Source organism: Oncorhynchus kisutch, linkage group LG13 (assembly GCF_002021735.2).
Source record: "Oncorhynchus kisutch isolate 150728-3 linkage group LG13, Okis_V2, whole genome shotgun sequence".
Classification (NCBI taxonomy): domain Eukaryota; kingdom Metazoa; phylum Chordata; class Actinopteri; order Salmoniformes; family Salmonidae; genus Oncorhynchus; species Oncorhynchus kisutch.
Genome location: NC_034186.2, coordinates 6,840,936 through 6,864,128, shown reverse-complemented (window position 1 = coordinate 6,864,128; position 23,193 = coordinate 6,840,936). Strand labels below are relative to the sequence as shown.

The following is a 23,193-nucleotide window of genomic DNA, read 5'->3' as shown; positions in this document are numbered from 1 at the left end:
GAAAGCTATTTTATAAAATCGGATTTATAAATGGGAAAAGCTTTGCGAGGCCAAAAACTCGAACGTCCAATAAGGCAGATCTAAGAGTGTAAGTCAAAAAGCCATAGATACTCCCAGGCAGACTGATGTAGTAGAGACATCTGATATACTCCCAGGCAGACTGACGCAGTAGAGACATCTGATATACTCCCAGGCAGACTGATGTAGTAGAGACATCTGATAGATACTCCCAGGCAGACTGACGTAGTAGACATCTGATATACTCCCAGGCAGACTGACGCAGTAAAGACATCTGATAGATACTCCCAGGCAGACTGACGCAGTAAAGACATCTGACAGATACTCCCAGGCAGACTGACGCAGTAAAGACATCTGACAGATACTCCCAGGCAGACTGACGCAGTAGAGACATCTGATAGATACTCCCAGGCAGACCGATGTAGTAGAGCCATCTGATAGATACTCCCAGGCAGACTGACGTAGTAGAGACATCTGATAGATACTCCCAGTCAGACTGACGTAGTAGAGACATCTGATAGATACTCCCAGGCAGACTGACGCAGTAAAGACATCTGATAGATACTCCCAGGCAGACTGATGTAGTAGAGACATCTGATAGATACTCCCAGGCAGACTGATGTAGTAAAGACATCTGATAGATACTCCCAGGCAGACTGACACAGTAGAGACATCTGATAGATACTCCCAGGCAGACTGATACAGTAGAGACATCTGATAGATACTCCCAGGCAGACTGATGCAGTAAAGACATCTGATAGATACTCCCAGGCAGACTGACGCAGTAAAGACATCTGATAGATACTCCCAGGCAGACTGATGTAGTAAAGACATCTGATAGATACTCCCAGGCAGACTGACGCAGTAAAGACATCTGATAGATACTCCCAGGCAGACTGACGCAGTAAAGACATATTATAGATACTCCCAGGCAGACTGACGCAGTAAAGACATCTGACAGATACTCCCAGGCAGACTGACGCATTAAAGACATCTGACAGATACTCCCAGGCAGACTGACGCAGTAAAGACATCAGATAGATACTCCCAGGCAGACTGACGCAGTAAAGACATCTGATAGATACCCCCAGGCAGACTGACACAGTAGAGACATCTGATAGATACTCCCAGGCAGACTGACGCAGTAAAGACATCTGATAGATACTCCCAGGCAGACTGACAGTCTAAACACTGGAATAAGGCAAACATGACATACATCTAGAAATCATATATATTTTGTATATACACACTCCTCCACTCACTTCTCTGTGGAGTCAGTGTACTGGACTGTTAGGACCTGGGACACCTCAGCCTTCTTATCATCTTTCTGTATGGAGAGACAGAGAGAGGAGAGAGAGAGAGGAGAGAGAGACAGAGGAGAGAGAAGAGAGAGACAAAGACAGGAGGAGAGAGAAGGAGACAGAGGAGACCGAGACAGAGGAGACCGAGAGAGAGGAGAGAGAGACAGAGGAGACCGAGAGAGAGGAGAGAGACAGAGAGGAGAGAGACAGAGAGAGACAAAGACAGAGGAGACCGAGAGAGAGGAGAGAGAGAGAGAGAGACAAAGACAGAGGAGACCGAGAGAGAGGAGAGAGAGACAAAGACAGGAGGAGAGAGAAGGAGACAGAGGAGACAAAGACAGAGGAGACCGAGAGAGAGGAGAGAGAGAGAGAGACAAAGACAGAGGAGACCGAGAGAGAGGAGAGAGAGAGAGAGACAAAGACAGAGGAGACCGAGAGAGAAGAGAGAGACAAAGACAGAGGAGACCGAGAGAGAGGAGAGAGAGACAAAGACAGAGGAGACCGAGAGAGAGGAGAGAGACAAAGACAGAGGAGACCGAGAGAGAAGAGAGAGACAAAGACAGAGGAGACCGAGAGAGAGGAGAGAGAGACAAAGACAGAGGAGACCGAGAGAGAGGAGAGAGAGACAAAGACAGAGGAGACCGAGAGAGAGGAGAGAGAGACAAAGACAGAGGAGACCGAGAGAGAGGAGAGAGAGACAAAGACAGAGGAGACCGAGAGAGAGGAGAGAGAGACAAAGACAGAGGAGACCGAGAGAGAGGAGAGAGAGACAAAGACAGAGGAGACCGAGAGAGAGGAGAGAGAGACAAAGACAGGAGGAGAGAGAAGGAGACAGAGGAGACAAAGACAGAGGAGACCGAGAGAGAGGAGAGAGAGAGAGACAAAGACAGAGGAGACCGAGAGAGAGGAGAGAGAGACAAAGACAGGAGGAGAGAGAAGGAGACAGAGGAGACCGAGACAGAGGAGACCGAGAGAGAGGAGAGAGACAGAGAGAGAGGAGAGAGACAGAGACAGAGGAGAGAGAGAGAGAGAGAGAGAAGAGAGAGACAAAGACAGAGGAGACCGAGAGAGAGGAGAGAGAGACAAAGACAGAGGAGACCGAGAGAGAGGAGAGAGAGACAAAGACAGGGGGAGAGAGAAGGAGACAGAGGAGACCGAGAGAGAGGAGAGAGACAGAGAGAGACAGTTAGTTAGTGGTTAGAACATTTTAATTAAGAAGTGAAAACTACTGGAGATAAATTTGTTGGCTGTGTATGTTGGTACAGTATAGGTCCAGGTGTGTATGTATGTATGTTGGTACAGTATAGGTCCAGGTGTGTATGTATGTATGTTGGTACAGTATAGGTCCAGGTGTGTATGTATGTATGTTGGTACAGTATAGGTCCAGGTGTGTATGTATGTATGTTGGTACAGTATAGGTCCAGGTGTGTATGTATGTATGTTGGTACAGTATAGATCCAGGTGTGTATGTATGTTGGTACAGTATAGGTCCAGGTGTGTATGTATGTTGGTACAGTATAGGTCCAGGTGTGTATGTATGTTGGTACAGTATAGGTCCAGGTGTGTATGTATGTTGGTACAGTATATGTCCAGGTGTGTATGTATGTTGGTACAGTATATGTCCAGGTGTGTATGTATGTTGGTACAGTATAGGTCCAGGTGTGTATGTATGTTGGTACAGTATATGTATGTTGGTACAGTATATGTATGTTGGTACAGTATATGTCCAGGTGTGTATGTGTTTTCATCCCACACAGTCAATGACAAGCTCCCTGGCCTCTTTTTTTCCAGCAGAGAGCTGGGTGACTCTCTATCCCTTTCAGGAAGACGTCACATCACCAAGACTGTGTTTACACAGGCAGCCCAATTCAGATTTTTTTTGTGCCACTAATTAGTCTTTTGACCAATCAGATCACATCTTTTGCCACTAATTGGTCTTTTGACAAATCAGATCACATCTTTTGCCACTAATTGGTCTTTTGACAAATCAGATCACATCTTTTGCCAATAATTGGGCAAAAGATCAGAATCGGGCTTCCTGTGTAAACACAGCCCAAGTCACAGACCACCGCTACCTCAGGGGCCATGCCAGCCACACAGTTTCCCCCAGACAAATGACATCACTCCAGGCATAACTCAAGTGTTTTTCTTGTGGGAGCATAGCTGGGCCCTCCTGGGCTTGGCTTAATGGATGGTTCTCATTAAAACCTTAAAACCAAGGCCTTAGGGAAACAGCTAGCTGTGAATACCTCCCAAACAAATGACTCAAAACTAAAAAACATGTCTGTACGATCATTTATTTGAATGAGTAGAAATTAAACCAACAATGCTAATGTTGTTTCGATTCAACTGGGCTGCTAAGACCTTTCCAAGTAGTCATGGTGGGTCAGGGGGCTGTGTATGATAAATACAGGGAAAACAGGGGTGTGTCATGTTTCAGGGGGCTGTGTATGGTAAATACAGGGAAAACAGGGGTGTGTCATGTTTCAGGGGGCTGTGTATGGGAAAACAGGGGTGTGTCATGTTTCAGGGGGCTGTGTATGGGAAAACAGGGGTGTGTCCTGTTTCAGGGGGCTGTGTATGGGAAAACAGGGGTGTGTCATGTTTCAGGGGGCTGTGTATGGGAAAACAGGGGTGTGTCATGTTTCAGGGGGCTGTGTATGGGAAAACAGGGGTGTGTCATGTTTCAGGGGGCTGTGTATGGGAAAACAGGGGTGTGTCATGTTTCAGGGGGCTGTGTATGGTAAATACAGGGGAAACAGAGGTGCAGCTCATTGCTGAACAACTCAACTGTTTCCTTTCAGTAGAAACTCACTCAGTCATTCTGACTTAACTAAACCACAGGTTTCTTGTTGAACAGTTCACTTTACCTGCTTCACACGACAAACTATCAATATTACTTCAATTAGCTAACCTCCTAGCTTCACATTACAAACTATCAATATTACTTCAATTAGCTAACCTCCTAGCTTCACAATACAAACTATCAATATATCTTCAATTAGCTAACCTCCTAGCTTCACATGACAAACTATCAATATTACTTCAATTAGCTAACCTCCTAGCTTCACATTACAAACTATCAATATTATTTCAATTAGCTAACCTCCTAGCTTCACATTACAAACTATCAATATTATTTCAATTAGCTAACCTCCTAGCTTCACATTACAAACTATCAATATTACTTCAATTAGCTAACCTCCTAGCTTCACATTACAAACTATCAATATTACTTCAATTAGCTAACCTCCTATCTTCACATTACAAACTATCAATATTACTTCAATTAGCTAACCTCCTAGCTTCACATGACAAACTATCAATATTACTTCAATTAGCTAACCTCCTAGCTTCACAATACAAACTATCAATATTACTTCAATTAGCTAACCTCCTAGCTTCACATGACAAACTATCAATATTACTTCAATTAGCTAACCTCCTAGCTTCACATTACAAACTATCAATATTACTTCAATTAGCTAACCTCCTAGCGTCACATTACAAACTATCAATATTACTTCAATTAGCTAACCTCCTAGCTTCACATTACAAACTATCAATAGATCTTCAATTAGCTAAGCTCCTAGCTTCACATTACATACTATCAATATTACTTCAATTAGCTAACCTCCTAGCTTCACAGAACATTAACACAAGTACAAATCCTTTCTTGAAACTGAATCATGATAGTCTACTAATGTCCTGTCCAATAAACAAACAAACTGTCCTCAATCTTTCCACCTCTACATCTGTCCAATAAACAAACACTGAGTAGTGGACCTGCCCACTCCTAAAAACACAGCGTAGAGTGGTGCTGTTCTGTATTGGAATCCTTCAACATGTTGGAATCACAAGAACCCAAGAAGTCTATAGGGGTCCTGGGAAAATATATCCTCATCTTCTCTGACACAGTGCCTGTGTGGACTGGAGAGAGTGGGAACTGGAGTATTGGACTGTCATGGGATAACACATCCACCCGTCATCAGCAGACATAAGACTGTTTAGATGAGGGCTTTGTTCATTCTTCTAAACAAAGAGGGAGAGAGAGAGCAGAGGTGAAAGTGATTACTAAAATCCTTCCTCTAACAGTTGTGTTTACTTTCCCAAGACTGCTGGATTAGGTTCATTCCCATGAAGAGAGAGGGAGAGGGGAGGAGGAGAGGGGAGGAAGAGAGGCAGAGAGTGTGGCAGGGTAGAGGAGAGATCCAAAAGACCTAAGAATTTAAAGCATGAACTGGCGTAACATAACAGGTCGATTATTAAACTGGAGTAACATAACAGCTCGATTATTAAACTGGAGTAACATAACATAACAGATCGGTTATTAAACTGGAGTAACATAACAGATCGGTTATTAAACTGGAGTAACATAACAGATCGGTTATTAAACTGGAGTAACATAACAGCTCGATTATTAAACTGGAGTAACATAACAGCTCGATTATTAAACTGGAGTAACATAACAGCTCGATTATTAAACTGGAGTAACATAACGGCTCGATTATTAAACTGGAGTAACATAACGGCTCGATTATTAAACTGGAGTAACATAACGGCTCGGTTATTAAACTGGAGTAACATAACATAACAGATCGGTTATTAAACTGGAGTAACATAACAGCTCGATTATTAAACTGGAGTAACATAACAGATCGGTTATTAAACTGGAGTAACATAACAGCTCGATTATTAAACTGGAGTAACATAACATAACAGATCGGTTATTAAACTGTTGTAACATAACAGATCGGTTATTAAACTGGAGTAACATAGCATAACAGATCGGTTATTAAACTGGAGTAACATAACATAACAGATCGGTTATTAAACTGGAGTAACATAACAGATCGGCTATTAAACTGGAGTAACATAACAGATCGATTATTAAACTGGAGTAACATAACAGCTCGATTATTAAACTGGAGTAACATAACAGATCGGTTATTAAACTGGAGTAACATAACAGCTCGATTATTAAACTGGAGTAACATAACATAACAGATCGGTTATTAAACTGTTGTAACATAACAGATCGGTTATTAAACTGGAGTAACATAACATAACAGATCGGTTATTAAACTGGAGTAACATAACATAACAGATCGGTTATTAAACTGGAGTAACATAACAGATCGATTATTAAACTGGAGTAACATAACAGATCGGTTATTAAACTGGAGTAACATAACAGCTCGATTATTAAACTGGAGTAACATAACAGATCGGTTATTAAACTGTTGTAACATAACAGATCGGTTATTAAACTGGAGTAACATAACAGCTCGATTATTAAACTGGAGTAACATAACATAACAGATCGGTTATTAAACTGTTGTAACATAACAGATCGGTTATTAAACTGTTGTAACATAACAGATCGGTTATTAAACTGGAGTAACATAACATAACAGATCGGTTATTAAACTGGAGTAACATAACATAACAGATCGGTTATTAAACTGGAGTAACATAACCGATCGGTTATTAAACTGGAGTAACATAACAGATCGGCTATTAAACTGGAGTAACATAACAGCTCGATTATTAAACTGGAGTAACATAACAGATCGGTTATTAAACTGGAGTAACATAACAGCTCGATTATTAAACTGGAGTAACATAACATAACAGATCGGTTATTAAACTGTTGTAACATAACAGATCGGTTATTAAACTGGAGTAACATAACATAACAGATCGGTTATTAAACTGGAGTAACATAACAGCTCGATTATTAAACTGGAGTAACATAACAGATCGGTTATTAAACTGGAGTAACATAACAGCTCGATTATTAAACTGGAGTAACATAACAGATCGGTTATTAAACTGTTGTAACATAACAGATCGGTTATTAAACTGGAGTAACATAACATAACAGATCAGTTATTAAACTGGAGTAACATAACATAACAGATCGGTTATTAAACTGGAGTAACATAACAGATCGGTTATTAAACTGGAGTAACATAACAGATCGGCTATTAAACTGGAGTAACATAACAGATCGATTATTAAACTGGAGTAACATAACAGCTCGATTATTAAACTGGAGTAACATAACAGATCGGTTATTAAACTGGAGTAACATAACAGCTCGATTATTAAACTGGAGTAACATAACATAACAGATCGGTTATTAAACTGGAGTAACATAACATAACAGATCGGTTATTAAACTGGAGTAACATAACAGCTCGATTATTAAACTGGAGTAACATAACAGATCGGTTATTAAACTGGAGTAACATAACAGCTCGATTATTAAACTGGAGTAACATAACATAACAGATCGGTTATTAAACTGGAGTAACATAACATAACAGATCGGTTATTAAACTGGAGTAACATAACAGATCGGTTATTAAACGGGAGTAACATAACAGATCGGTTATTAAACTGGAGTAACATAACAGATCGATTATTAAACTGGAGTAACATAACAGCTCGATTATTAAACTGGAGTAACATAACAGCTCGATTATTAAACTGGAGTAACATAACGGCTCGATTATTAAACTGGAGTAACATAACGGCTCGATTATTAAACTGGAGTAACATAACAGATCGGCTATTAAACTGGAGTAACATAACAGATCGATTATTAAACTGGAGTAACATAACAGCTCGATTATTAAACTGGAGTAACATAACAGATCGGTTATTAAACTGGAGTAACATAACAGCTCGATTATTAAACTGGAGTAACATAACATAACAGATCGGTTATTAAACTGTTGTAACATAACAGATCGGTTATTAAACTGGAGTAACATAGCATAACAGATCGGTTATTAAACTGGAGTAACATAACATAACAGATCGGTTATTAAACTGGAGTAACATAACAGCTCGATTATTAAACTGGAGTAACATAACAGATCGGTTATTAAACTGGAGTAACATAACAGCTCGATTATTAAACTGGAGTAACATAACATAACAGATCGGTTATTAAACTGGAGTAACATAACATAACAGATCGGTTATTAAACTGGAGTAACATAACCGCTCGATTATTAAACTGGAGTAACATAACAGATCGGTTATTAAACTGGAGTAACATAACATAACAGATCGGTTATTAAACTGGAGTAACATAACATAACAGATCGGTTATTAAACTGGAGTAACATAACAGCTCGGCTATTAAACTGGAGTAACATAACAGATCGATTATTAAACTGGAGTAACATAACAGCTCGATTATTAAACTGGAGTAACATAACATAACAGATCGGTTATTAAACTGTTGTAACATAACAGATCGGTTATTAAACTGGAGTAACATAACATTACAGATCGGTTATTAAACTGGAGTAACATAACATAACAGATCGGTTATTAAACTGGAGTAACATAACAGATCGGCTATTAAACTGGAGTAACATAACAGATTGATTATTAAACTGGAGTAACATAACAGCTCGATTATTAAACTGGAGTAACATAACAGATCGGTTATTAAACTGGAGTAACATAACAGCTCGATTATTAAACTGGAGTAACATAACATAACAGATCGGTTATTAAACTGTTGTAACATAACAGATCGGTTATTAAACTGGAGTAACATAACATAACAGATCGGTTATTAAACTGGAGTAACATAACAGCTCGATTATTAAACTGGAGTAACATAACAGATCGGTTATTAAACTGGAGTAACATAACAGCTCGATTATTAAACTGGAGTAACATAACAGATCGGTTATTAAACTGTTGTAACATAACAGATCGGTTATTAAACTGGAGTAACATAACATAACAGATCGGTTATTAAACTGGAGTAACATAACATAACAGATCGGTTATTAAACTGGAGTAACATAACAGATCGGTTATTAAACTGGAGTAACATAACAGATCGGCTATTAAACTGGAGTAACATAACAGATCGATTATTAAACTGGAGTAACATAACAGCTCGATTATTAAACTGGAGTAACATAACAGATCGGTTATTAAACTGGAGTAACATAACAGCTCGATTATTAAACTGGAGTAACATAACATAACAGATCGGTTATTAAACTGTTGTAACATAACAGATCGGTTATTAAACTGGAGTAACATAACATAACAGATCGGTTATTAAACTGGAGTAACATAACAGCTCGATTATTAAACTGGAGTAACATAACAGATCGGTTATTAAACTGGAGTAACATAACAGCTCGATTATTAAACTGGAGTAACATAACATAACAGATCGGTTATTAAACTGGAGTAACATAACATAACAGATCGGTTATTAAACTGGAGTAACATAACAGCTCGATTATTAAACTGGAGTAACATAACAGATCGGTTATTAAACTGGAGTAACATAACATAACAGATCGGTTATTAAACTGGAGTAACATAACATAACAGATCGGTTATTAAACTGGAGTAACATAACATAACAGATCGGTTATTAAACTGGAGTAACATAACAGATCGGTTATTAAACTGGAGTAACATAACAGATCGGTTATTAAACGGGAGTAACATAACAGATCGGTTATTAAACTGGAGTAACATAACAGCTCGATTATTAAACTGGAGTAACATAACGGCTCGATTATTAAACTGGAGTAACATAACGGCTCGATTATTAAACTGGAGTAACATAACAGATCGGTTATTAAACTGGAGTAACATAACATAACAGATCGGTTATTAAACTGGAGTAACATAACAGATCGGTTATTAAACGGGAGTAACATAACAGATCGGTTATTAAACTGGAGTAACATAACAGATCGATTATTAAACTGGAGTAACATAACATAACAGATCGATTATTAAACTGGAGTAACATAACAGATCGGTTATTAAACGGGAGTAACATAACAGATCGGTTATTAAACTGGAGTAACATAACAGATCGATTATTAAACTGGAGTAACATAACATAACAGATCGATTATTAAACTGGAGTAACATAACAGATCGATTATTAAACTGGAGTAACATAACAGATCGATTATTAAACTGGAGTAACATAACAGATCGGTTATTAAACTGGAGTAACATAACAGATTGATTATTGTACAGTTTGAAAATCTTAGTTTATTATATGTGTGTGTGTGTAGGGTGCTGCTTTACTAGATGCATCAGTACTGTGCGTACAGGGATAGTCCTGTTTGCTCGGTGTTGGCTGTTGCTCATGCGTCTGGTCTTGGTCCGCTCCACCTCATGTCGATGGACCCAGCCTCGCAGCTCATGGTTCAACCTGTCAATCAAATCACAGAGTCAAGTCATTTAGACATTTCCACATACGTGTGCACTCCGTAGACGGGAAGAGATCTGGTTGGCTGTCCCCCCCTCTGCTTTGCTGTGATAGGTTTCTCCATCTAAAGCCTATAAAGTCCCTACTCTGTCTATATCTTGGATTTGGTTTTAATTCAGCCACTGTAGCACTTTGAGATACTAATAATAATAATCATAATACAACACTTTAATTTATAAAATTCTCTCTCAAATTAAAGCCAACAATAAGACAATAATTAAAACCCAACTAAATGGATTCAGGATGAAAGCATATCTTTATGACATGTAAAGAAACACTAGGTCTGATTAATTGTTCAGTAAAGCTTGGGAGCCAATTTGCTGCAGTGAATTGAAGAGAGTCCACATGGAGTCCATATGCTGAACCTCCAGAACCGATATTTTTCTGAACGCTCGTAAACTGAGCCTATTGAAAAAGACCCAGGAAAGATATTAATTCACCTGAATCAGATATGGACATTGCTTTACTAAATCTTGTGGTTAAGATGTCGTTATTTAAAAGGCGTACATAGTCTTATGGCCCAATGTGGAGGAACTAGAGATGGGACTAAGTAGGGTTGCAAAATTCTGGAAACTTTCGTAAAAGTTGCCCCTAGGGCAGAGTGAAACAGAGTGTAACTCTAGGGCAGAGTGTAACCCTAGGGCAGAGTGAAACAGCGTGTAACCCTAGGGCAGAGTGTAACCCTAGGGCAGAGTGTAACCCTATGGCAGAGTGAAACAGAGTGTAAACCTAGGGCAGAGTGAAACAGAGTGTAACCCCAGGGCAGAGTGTAACCCTAGGGCAGAGTGAAACAGAGTGTAACCCTTGGGCAGAGTGAAACACAGTGTAACCCTAGGGCAGAGTGTAACCCTAGGGCAGAGTGTAACCCTAGGGCAGAGTGAAACAGAGTGTAACCCTAGGGCAGAGTGTAACCCTAGGGCAGAGTGTAAACCTAGGGCAGAGTGGAACAGAGTGTAACCCTAGGGCAGAGTGTAACCCTAGGGCAGAGTGAAACAGAGTGTAACACTAGGGCAGAGTGTAACCCTAGGGCAGAGTGAAACAGAGTGTAACCCTAGGGCAGAGTGTAACCCTAGGGCAGAGTAACTCTAGGGCAGAGTGAAACAGAGTGTAACTCTAGGGCAGAGTGAAACAGAGTGTAACCCTAGGGCAGAGTGTAACCCTAGGGCAGAGTGTAAACCTAGGGCAGAGTGGAACAGAGTGTAACCCTAGGGCAGAGTGTAACCCTAGGGCAGAGTGAAACAGAGTGTAACACTAGGGCAGAGTGTAACCCTAGGGCAGAGTGAAACAGAGTGTAACCCTAGGGCAGAGTGTAACCCTAGGGCAGAGTAACTCTAGGGCAGAGTGAAACAGAGTGTAACTCTAGGGCAGAGTGAAACAGAGTGTAACCCTAGGGCAGAGTGTAACCCTAGGGCAGAGTGTAACTCTAGGGCAGAGTGTAACCCTAGGGCAGAGTGAAACAGAGTGTAACCCTAGGGCAGAGTGTAACCCTAGGGCAGAGTGAAACAGAGTGTAACCCCAGGGCAGAGTGTAACCCTAGCGCAGAGTGGAACCGTAGGGCAGAGTGGAACAGAGTGTAACCCCAGGGCAGAGTGTAACCCTAGGGCAGAGTGAAACAGAGTGTAACCCTAGGGCAGAGTGAAACAGAGTGTAACCCTAGGGCAGAGTGTAACCCTAGGGCAGAGTGTAACCCTAGGGCAGAGTGAAACAGAGTGTAACCCTAGGGCAGAGTGTAACCCTGGGGCAGAGTGTAACCCTAGGGCAGAGTGTAACCCTAGGGCAGAGTGTAACCCCAGGGCAGAGTGTAACCCCAGGGCAGAGTGTAACCCTAGGTCAGAGTGTAACCCTAGGTCAGAGTGTAACCCTAGGGCAGAGTGTAACCCTAGGGCAGAGTGAAACAGAGTATAACCCTAGGGCAGAGTGAAACAGCGTGTAACCCTAGGGCAGAGTTTAACCCCAGGGCAGAGTGTAACCCTAGGGCAGAGTGAAACCCTAGGACAGAGTGTAACCCTAGGGCAGAGTGTAACCCTAGGGCAGAGTGAAACAGAGTGTAACCCTAGGGCAGAGTGTAACCCTAGGGCAGAGTGTAACCCTAGGGCAGAGTGAAACAGAGTGTAACCCTAGGGCAGAGTGTAACCCTAGGGCAGAGTGTAACCCTAGGGCAGGGTGTAACCCTAGGGCAGAGTGAAACAGCGTGTAACCCTAGGGCAGAGTGTAACCCCAGGGCAGAGTGTAACCCTAGGGCAGAGTGAAACCCTAGGGCAGAGTGTAACCCTAGGGCAGAGTGTAACCCTAGGGCATAGTGTAACTCTAGGGCAGAGTGAAACTGAGTGTAACCCTAGGGCAGAGTGAAACAGCGTGTAACCCTAGGGCAGAGTGTAACCCTAGGGCAGAGTGTAACCCTAGGGCTGAGTGGAACAGAGTGTAACCCTAGGGCAGAGTGGAACAGAGTGTAACCCTAGGGCAGAGTGTAACCCTAGGGCAGAGTGTAACCCTAGGGCAGAGTGAAACCCTAGGGCAGAGTGGAACAGCGTGTAGAACTGACCTGAGGCATTTGGTCCTGTTGACAGGCGGCAGACAGGGAGGAGGAGGTCCGAAGAACAGAGGATCCTTCTTCACCACCATCAAAGCCTTGTCCTCCGAACTAAGACAGACAGACGGACGGACGGACGGAGGGAGACAGAGAGAGAGAGGGAGAACAATGAGAGAAAAGTTCAGATTTATTTTACTTTGGCGGCAAAAAACAAACTATTCTTGGATACAGGTGAGATTCCCCACTGTGAGGTAGTGACTGGAACCAAGATGGCACTGCCTCTGCCTACCAAGGCCACGCGGAGCCCTGAGGCTACCCACAGAGTAGTGTAGCTAAGAGTCCAAATGACACTCTCAACTCTTCAACATGGAGGTCATTAATCCCATGTTAAATGATATCTGCACGTACAGTATGCCAAACGAGGCTGTGAAACAGTGACACGTGCAGAGCTGGCGGTGGGCGTGCGTTTACGTCTGAAGACTTTAAAATGATGAGTCGTACCATCCAGGAAGTGCTGATCTGTTCAATACAATGTGTCCGCAGTCTGTCACAGGCTGGGGAATATCAGGGATACCTTGGGGATCAGGCTGACAATAACAGAACTCTGAGATGAGCTTCTGCTGACACCGAGCTCTGGCACAGAGAAAAGACGAGGGAAAAGTGCAAACTCGACGACTCGCGAGTTGAAATACGGCGAGGGGGCGGAGCCTAAATAATGGAATGGAACAGGGGGCCAGACTAAACACTCACAGAATATCACAACCAAGACAAAGAAAACTTCCATAACACCGGGAGGTAGGAAGGGAGGCAGGGATAGAGAGAGGGAGGGAGGGGGGAGGCAGGGATAGAGAGAGAGAGGGAGGGAGGGAGGCAGGGATGGAGAGAGGGAGGGAGGGGGGAGGCAGGGATGGAGAGAGAGAGGGAGGGGGGGAGGCAGGGATAGAGAGAGGGAGGGAGGCAGGGAGGCAGGGATGGAGAGAGAGAGGGAGGGGGGAAGGGAGGCAGGGATAGAGAGAGGGAGGGAGGCAGGGATAGAGAGAGGGAGGGAGGCAGGGATAGAGAGAGGGAGGGAGGCAGGGATGGAGAGAGAGAGGGAGGGAGGGAGGCAGGGATGGAGAGAGGGAGGGAGGGAGGAGGCAGGGATAGAGAGAGAGAGGGAGGGAGGGAGGGAGGCAGGGATGGAGAGAGGGAGGGAGGGGGGAGGCAGGGATGGAGAGAGAGAGGGAGGGGGGAGGCAGGGATAGAGAGAGGGAGGGAGGCAGGGAGGCAGGGATGGAGAGAGAGAGGGAGGGGGGAGGCAGGGATAGAGAGAGGGAGGTAGGAAGGGAGGCAGGGATAGAGAGAGGGAGGGAGGGGGGAGGCAGGGATGGAGAGAGAGAGGGAGGGGGGAGGCAGGGATGGAGAGAGAGAGGGAGGGGGGAGGCAGGGATAGAGAGAGGGAGGGAGGCAGGGATGGAGAGAGAGAGGGAGGGGGGAGGCAGGGATAGAGAGAGGGAGGTAGGAAGGGAGGCAGGGATAGAGAGAGGGAGGGAGGGAGGGGGGAGGCAGGGATGGAGAGAGAGAGGGAGGGTGGGGGGAGGCAGGGATAGAGAGAGGGAGGGAGGGGGAGGCAGGGATAGAGAGAGGGAGGGAGGGGGGAGGCAGGGATGGAGAGAGAGAGGGAGGGAGGGGGGAGGCAGGGATGGAGAGAGAGAGGGAGGGGGGAGGCAGGGATGGAGAGAGAGAGGGAGGGAGGGAGGCAGGGATGGAGAGAGAGAGGGAGGGAGGGAGGGCAGGGATGGAGAGAGAGAGGGAGGGAGGGGGGAGGCAGGGATGGAGAGAGAGAGGGAGGGAGGGGGGAGGCAGGGATAGAGAGAGAGAGGGAGGGGGGAGGCAGGGATAGAGAGAGAGAGGGAGGGGAGAGGCAGGGATGGAGAGAGAGAGGGAGGGGGGAGGCAGGGATAGAGAGAGGGAGGGTGGGGGGAGGCAGGGATGGAGAGAGAGAGGGAGGGAGGGAGGGAGGCAGGGATGGAGAGAGAGAGGGAGGGGGGAGGCAGGGATGGAGAGAGAGAGAGAGGGGGGAGGCAGGGATAGAGAGAGAGAGAGGGAGGGGGAGGCAGGGATAGAGAGAGAGAGGGAGGGGGGAGGCAGGGATAGAGAGAGAGGGAGGGGGGAGGCAGGGATGGAGAGAGAGGGAGGGGGGAGGCAGGGATGGAGAGAGAGAGGGGGGAGGCAGGAAGGGAGGCAGGCCAGCGTATTGGGGACAGATGCTTGGAGAAGTAGTTGTCCCACAGAGAGGTCTTGAAGGAAGGTCTTAGTTGGCGGTAACAGATGAATGGGTTTCTATAGTATGGATCTTCTAAATTCCTCCATCTGTTTTCATCACTGTGCCTCTAATGTTAAGCTCCATATAAAGGTCTAATCCATGCAGCTTCATGTCTTTAAAAAACACATTAAAATGGCTAGAGATTCAACGATAATTCTATGAGAATTCCTGGTGACTCAGGCAGTCAGTGGTTAGGAATGGATGATGTTTTAACTGTCCACCTGCAGAGTCGGGCCCGTTACCCACGACGACGACCGACAGAACTCCACCTACCCCCCCCCCCATCAGTCTTTCTGTCCATCCATCTTAGCTAACGTGCACTAGGCCTCGTCTCGGTGGATCCAGTTTCTCGACAGTCTGGTCTGCCAACGGTTCCGCCAGACAGGACACGTACATCAGCTGATATCTCAAAGTGCTGTACAGAAACCCAGCCTAAAACCCCAGACAGCAAGCAATGCAGGTGTAGAAGCAGGTCTGAAGTTGTTTGCCGTAGCTAGCTACTAACCTAGCTATTCAGCTAGCAGGGGTTTCCACAAACAGCTGGTTGGTTTTTTGCTCCGACATGCATAGGGCTGTGTATGCTCACTAGGGCGGTGTATGCTCACTAGGGCTGTGTATGCTCACTAGGGCTGTGTATGCTCACTGGGGCTGTGTATGCTCACTGGGGCTGTGTATGCTCACTGGGGCTGTGTATGCTCACTAGGGCTGTGTATGCTCACTAGGGCTGTGTATGCTCACTAGGGCTGTGTATGCTCACTAGGGCTGTGTATGCTCACTGGGGCTGTGTATGCTCACTGGGGCTGTGTATGCTCACTGGGGCTGTGTATGCTCACTGGGGCTGTGTATGCTCACTGGGGCTGTGTATGCTCACTAGGGCTGTGTATGCTCACTAGGGCTGTGTATGCTCACTAGGGCTGTGTATGCTCACTAGGGCTGTGTATGCTCACTAGGGCTGTGTATGCTCACTGGGGCTGTGTATGCTCACTGGGGCTGTGTATGCTCACTGGGGCTGTGTATGCTCACTAGGGCTGTGTATGCTCACTGGGGCTGTGTATGCTCACTGGGGCTGTGTATGCTCACTGGGGCTGTGTATGCTCACTGGGGCTGTGTATGCTCACTGGGGCTGTGTATGCTCACTGGGGCTGTGTATGCTCACTGGGGCTGTGTATGCTCACTGGGGCTGTGTATGCTCACTAGGGCTGTGTATGCTCACTAGGGCTGTGTATGCTCACTGGGGCTGTGTATGCTCACTGGGGCTGTGTATGCTCACTGGGGCTGTGTATGCTCACTAGGGCTGTGTATGCTCACTGGGCTGTGTATGCTCACTAGGGCTGTGTATGCTCACTAGGGCTGTGTATGCTCACTAGGGCTGTGGCGGTCATGACATTACGGCAGCCGGTGATTGTCAAGAAAATAACTGCCGGTCTCACGGTAATTGACCGTTAATTAACAAACACATTTAGCATCTCCTGGCTTCCACACACAGCCTACAAGACATTGGTGCAGAACTTCGGAACATTTAAAAAAAGTTGAACAAAATCCACGTAATAAAGCCAACACCTTCACAATAAATCCATTATTTATTTTAGACAGGTCTAAAGAAACATGATATGAAGAAAATGTACTTCAGAAGAACAGAATAGTATACTCTGAGATCTGACTATGCCAAATAGCTGTGATGCCAAGTTTGAACCATGTAGGCCTTCAGCAGAGCAGGTTGATAGTGACAGAAGTGGTGGCACAATATGTAGGCATTCTCAAGAGAGACCAGCTGGGTCACACATGTCAGCTATGTATGTCTGTATCTAAACAACATTCAGCCTCTGTCATCTAGATGAGAACCTCTTCTTTCTCTATCTCTCTCTAGGTCTCTCTCTCTCTTTTAGGTCTCTCTCTCTCTTTAGGTCTTTCTCTTTTAGGTCTCTCTCTCTCTTTTAGGTCTCTCTCTCTCTAGGTCTCTCTCTAGGTCTCTCTCTCTCTTTTAGGTCTCTCTCTCTCTAGGTCTCTCTCTCTCTTTTAGGTCTTTCTCTTTTAGGTCTCTCTCTCTAGGTCTCTCTCTCTCTAGGTCTCTCTCTCTCTTTTAGGTCTCTCTCTCTCTAGGTCTCGCTCTCTCTTTTAGGTCTTTCTCTTTTAGGTCTCTCTCTCTCTTTTAGGTCTCTCTCTCTCTTTTAGGTCTCTCTCTCTCTTTTAGGTCTCTCTCTCTCTTTTAGGTCTCTCTCTCTCTAGGTCTCTCTCTCTCTCTCTAGGTCTCTCTCTCTCTAGGTCTCTCTCTCTCTAGGTCTCTCTCTCTCTAGGTCTCTCTCTCTAGGTCTCTCTCTTCTCTTAGGTCTCTCTCTTCTTTTAGGTCTCTCTCTCTTTTAGGTCTCTCTCTCTCTTTAGGTCTCTCTCTCTCTTTTAGGTCTCTCTCTCTCTTTAGGTCCCTCTCTCTCTTTTAGGTCTCTCTCTCTCTTTTAGGTCTCTCTCTCTCTTTAGGTCTCTCTCTCTCTTTTAGGTCTCTCTCTCTCTTTTAGGTCTCTCTCTCTCTTTTAGGTCTCTCTCTCCTTTTAGGCTCTCTCTCTCTTTTAGGTCTCTCTCTCTCTTTTAGGTCTCTCTCTCTCTTTTAGGTCTCTCTCTCTTTAGGTCTCTCTCTCTCTTTTAGGTCTCTCCTCTTTTAGGTCTCTCTCTCTCTTTTAGGTCTCTCTCTTTTAGGTCTCTCTCTCTCTTTTAGGTCTCTCTCTCTCTTTAGGTCTCTCTCTCTTTAGGTCTCTCTCTCTCTTTTAGGTCTCTCTCTCTCTTTAGGTCTCTCTCTCTCTTTTAGGTCTCTCTCTCTTTTAGGTCTCTCTCTCTCTTTTAGGTCTCTCTCTCTCTTTTAGGTCTCTCTCTCTCTTTTAGGTCTCTCTCTCCGTCTTTCTCTCTCTCTAATCCATGATTTATTTTAGACAGGTCTAAAGAAACATGAAGAAAATGTATTTCAGAAGAACAGAATACAGAATAACAGATGTCCTAATGTTAGGCCCTGATCTGGCTAAGCCAAATGGCTGCGGGCTACACTAGTTCATTTAGCAGACAAGATTTAAAGCGGTTTAATGTGCTTCTTGCCTTATTGCACGCAAGCTGGGCATCGTTCACCAGTAATAATATATCATTCACAAGTGATAGGCTAATATTGACACCCATGAGACAATCCCTGATTTAATCTTGTTCTTTACATACAGTTGAAGTCGGAAATTTACATACACTTAGGTTGGAGTCATTTAAACTTGTTTTTTAACCACTCCACACACTTCTTGTGAACAAACTTTAGTTTTGTCAAGTCGGTTAGGACATCTACTTTGTGCATGACACAAGTAATTCTTCCAACAATTGTTTACAGACAGATTATTTCACTTGTAATTCACTGTATCACAATTCCAGTGGGTCAGAAGTTTACATACACTAAGTTGACTGTGCCTTTAAACAGCTTGGAAAATTAGATAAACTTAATCTATTTATTTATTTTTTACTCCCTTTTCTCCCCAATTTTGTGTTATCCAATTGTTAGTAGTTACTATCTTGTCTCATCGCTACAACTCCCGTACGGGCTCGGGAGAGATGAAGGTCGAAAGCCATGCGTCCTCCGAAACACAACCCAACCAACCCAACCCAATATGTGTGAAATTAGTTTTGATTTAGAATGGACCATTATCATGCACCTGTCTCAAAGCAGGGGCAGGGGGATCAAATACACAGCGAAGAGACAACGCTTTTCCCAGTGGTTCATTTTCTTGCCAGCCAGGTAGGCTATACTCCTGTTGTAAAGACAAGCAATGTGCTTAAGATTAGGAAAAATTTGAAATATTTTTATTTATTTATGCATTTTATTTTTTATTTATTTAACTAGGCAAGTCAGTTAAGAACTAATTCTTATTTACAATGATGGCCTAGGAACAGTGGGTTGACGGCCTTGCTCAGGGGCAGAACGACAGATTTTTACCTTGTCAGATGAGGGATTTGCTCTGGCAACCTTTTGATACTGGCCCAACGCTCTAACCTCTGGGCTACCGGCCCAACGCTCTAACCTCTGGGCTACCTGCCCAACGCTCTAACCACTAGGCTACCTGCCCATCGCTCTAACCACTAGGCTACCTGCCCAACGCTCTAACCTCTAGGCAACCTGCCCAACGCTCTAACCACTAGGCTACCTACCCAACGCTCTAACCACTAGGCTACCTGCCCAACGCTCTAACCACTGCCGAAATAAATATAGTAAGCCTAGCCTATCAAAGCTGATGGGATTCTCCTCTTTTTAATAGAGGCCATCACCTTGTTTTCTCACGCAATTGCATAGCCTATAGAAATGTTGTGCAACATGAGCTCAACAAGTGTTTGATTAGATTTTCGAAAACATTTGTATTGATGTCTGAGTGATTAGAGGGACAATAGAGTGCTGAGGACCAGGCATTTAGCAGATTTGGTAGGCTACTAATGACCATCAGCAGCATCAGAGCTTGGCGAAGCCTACAGTGACTAAACGGTCACGTGGAATGTGACTGCAATCCGTGCTTGTGACCTCCGGTGTGGCAGTAATACAGTCACATAACAGCCCTAGACACGCTCTGTCAACTGTGGGACCTTATACAGACAGGTGTGTGTCTTTCCAAATCATGTCCAATCAATTGAATTTACCACAGGTGGACCAATCAAGTTGTAGAAACATCTCAAGGATGATCAATAGAAACAGGACGCACCTGAACTCAATTTAGAGTCTCATATCAAAGGTTCTGAATAGTTATGTAAATAAGGTATTTCTGTTTTACATTTTTTAAATACATTTGCAAAAATTTCTAAAAACGTGTTTTGGCTTTGTCATTATGGGGTATTGTGATGTCATTATGGGGTATTGTGATGTCATTATGGGGCATCGTGATGTCATTATGGGGTATTGTGATGTCATTATGGGGCATCGTGTGTAGAATGAGGACACTTTCTTTAATCCATTTTAGAATGAGTCGGTAATGTAATAAAATGTGGAAAAAGTGAAGGGGTCTGAAATACTTTCCGAATGCACTGTTTATTACATATGTGTAGTTCTGTCCTCAAGCTGTTCTTGTCTATCAATGTTCTGTATTATGTCATGTTTCATGTTCTGTGTGGACACATCAAAGCCGCAAGTTATTGAAGTAATTTACAAATGAGGCCCAAGGACCGGTGTCGCGTTTCCCAAAAATATTGATAACCCCTCCGTACAACAAACCCTAACTAGTAAATGCACTGCCTCCTATCCCCCAAACCCAGCCTCAACCTCTACCTACCCCCCTCTTTAGCCCAGGTCAACCTAACCCAGCATCTACCTCTCCAGTCCAGGTCAACCCAACCCAGCATCTTCCTCCCCCTCTCCAGTCCAGGTCAACCCAAACCAGTCTCTACCTCTCCAGTCCAGGTCAGCCCAACCCAGTCTCTACCTCTCCAGTCCAGGTCAGCCCAACCCAGTCTCTACCTCTCCAGTCCAGGTCAGCCCAACCCAGTCTCTACCTCTCCTTGTCCAGGTCAACCCAACCCAGTCTCTACCTCTCCAGTCCAGGTCAACCCAACCCAGTCTCTACCTCTCCAGTCCAGGTCAACCCAACCCAGTCTCTACCTCTCCAGTCCAGGTCAACCCAAACCAGTCTCTACCTCTCCAGTCCAGGTCAGCCCAACCCAGCATCTACCTCTCCAGTCCAGGTCAACCCAACCCAGCATCTTCCTCCCCCTCTCCAGTCCAGGTCAGCCCAACCCAGTCTCTACCTCTCCTTGTCCAGGTCAACCCAACCCAGTCTCTACCTCTCCAGTCCAGGTCAACCCAACCCAGTCTCTACCTCTCCAGTCCAGGTCAACCCAACCCAGTCTCTACCTCTCCAGTCCAGGTCAACCCAACCCAGTCTCTACCTCTCCAGTCCAGGTCAACCCAAACCAGTCTCTACCTCTCCAGTCCAGGTCAGCCCAACCCAGCATCTACCTCTCCAGTCCAGGTCAACCCAACCCAGCATCTTCCTCCCCCTCTCCAGTCCAGGTCAGCCCAACCCAGTCTCTACCTCTCCAGTCCAGGTCAACCCAACCCAGTCTCTACCTCTCCAGTCCAGGTCAACCCAACCCAGTCTCTACCTCTCCAGTCCAGGTCAACCTAACCCAGTCTCTACCTCTCCAGTCCAGGTCAACCCAACCCAGTCTCTACCTCTCCAGTCCAGGTCAACCCAACCCAGTCTCTACCTCTCCAGTCCAGGTCAACCCAACCCAGTCTCTACCTCTCCAGTCCAGGTCAACCCAACCCAGTCTCTACCTCTCCAGTCCAGGTCAACCCAACCCAGTCTCTACCTCTCCAGTCCAGGTCAACCCAACCCAGTCTCTACCTCTCCAGTCCAGGTCAACCCAACCCAGTCTCTACCTCTCCAGTCCAGGTCAACCCAACCCAGTCTCTACCTCTCCAGTCCAGGTCAGCCCAACCCAGTCTCTACCTCTCCAGTCCAGGTCAACCCAACCCAGTCTCTACCTCTCCAGTCCAGACCCACCATGGTCATCTTACAGTGGAACAAGACAACAACGTCCCATGTTCTGGCCCTGGTCCACGGAACTGAGATAGAAAAACAGTCTAAGGCACTGCATCTTAGTGTTGCGACGTCACTTCAGCCTGGGGTTCGATCCCCAGTGTTATTACCGGCCGTGACCGGGAGTCTCATAGGGCGGCGCACAATTGGCCCAGCGTCGCCTGGGGTTAGGGGGGGCTTTACTTGGCTCATCGCGCTCTAGCGACTCCTTGTGGTGGGCCGGGCGCCTGCAAGCTGACTTCAATTGTCAGTAGAACGGTGTTTCTTCCGACACAATTGTGCAGCTTGCTTCCGGGTTAAGTGAGCGGGTGTTCAGAATATCCTGACCTGGACAACACTGACGTACACTGCCGTGTGTGTGTGTGTGTGCAGTATAAACATAGTTAAAGTGCAGAGCGAAGGGGAGGCAGGTTTATGACATGCAGCACGCCCGCCACAGCCAGGTCTGTGGTGATACTGAGTTAGGTCATTACCTGTGGGTCGGAGGGGTGGTCTGGAGGGATTCGGGGCCCACCGGGGTGTCTGTCTCTTGGGAGAAGCCCAGCAGATGTCTGCCGCTGTGCATGGAGCCAGCCTGAAGTTTAGAGCCACGGCCACCTTCAAAAAAACTGAAGCAGGACGGGACAGGGAGAGGATGGGAGAAGGGGAGAGATAGGGAAGGGGAGAGGAGGGTGGGAGAGGAGGGTAGAAGAGAGATGGAGAGAGAGAGAAAGAGGGAGACAGAGAAAGAAAGACATGATCAAAAACCCCTGAGTAAAGAAGGCTGAAATCAATGAGCCTAACATCCAGTGGCCCAAAGAGATTCAGTCTCAAAAGCAACAGCAGAATCTCAACTCTGACCTCCATGTGTCTCATCATTTCATGCCATCTGGCCCCATATGGTGGCTATTTTACATTCCAATGGACGGCCCCAACAGTGTTCCTCTAAAGACTCAAGAGTCACATTCAAAATGGGGCGGCAGGGTAGCCTAGTGGTTAGAGCGTTGGACTAGTAACCGGAAGGTTGCAAGTTCAAACCCCCGAGCTGACGAGGTACAAATCTGTCGTTCTGCCCCTGAACAGGCAGTTAACCCACTGTTCCTAGGTTGTCATTGAAAATAAGAATTTGTTCTTAACTGACTTGCCTAGTAAAATAAAGGTAAAAAAAACAATGTTCTCTCAGTCTGCTACTGAAACAGCAAATTCCTAGTTGGATGCGTTTCCTGTGTTCAAGGGGC

The 23,193-nt window shown here is 45.1% G+C and overlaps 1 protein-coding gene across 1 annotated transcript in view; it reads right to left on the bottom strand.

Moving 5' to 3' along the window:
• atf6 (activating transcription factor 6) overlaps positions 1 to 23,193 on the bottom strand; it is a 151,555-nt gene that overhangs the window by 50,338 nt on the left and 78,024 nt on the right. Inside the window, exons 10-13 of the mRNA XM_031785467.1 lie at positions 22,450 to 22,584; positions 13,145 to 13,243; positions 10,443 to 10,545; positions 1,281 to 1,345 (exon numbers count right to left, since the gene is read on the bottom strand). Coding sequence (XP_031641327.1) covers positions 1,281 to 1,345; positions 10,443 to 10,545; positions 13,145 to 13,243; positions 22,450 to 22,584 — 402 coding nt within the window. The remainder of the gene's footprint in view (positions 1 to 1,280; positions 1,346 to 10,442; positions 10,546 to 13,144; positions 13,244 to 22,449; positions 22,585 to 23,193) is intronic.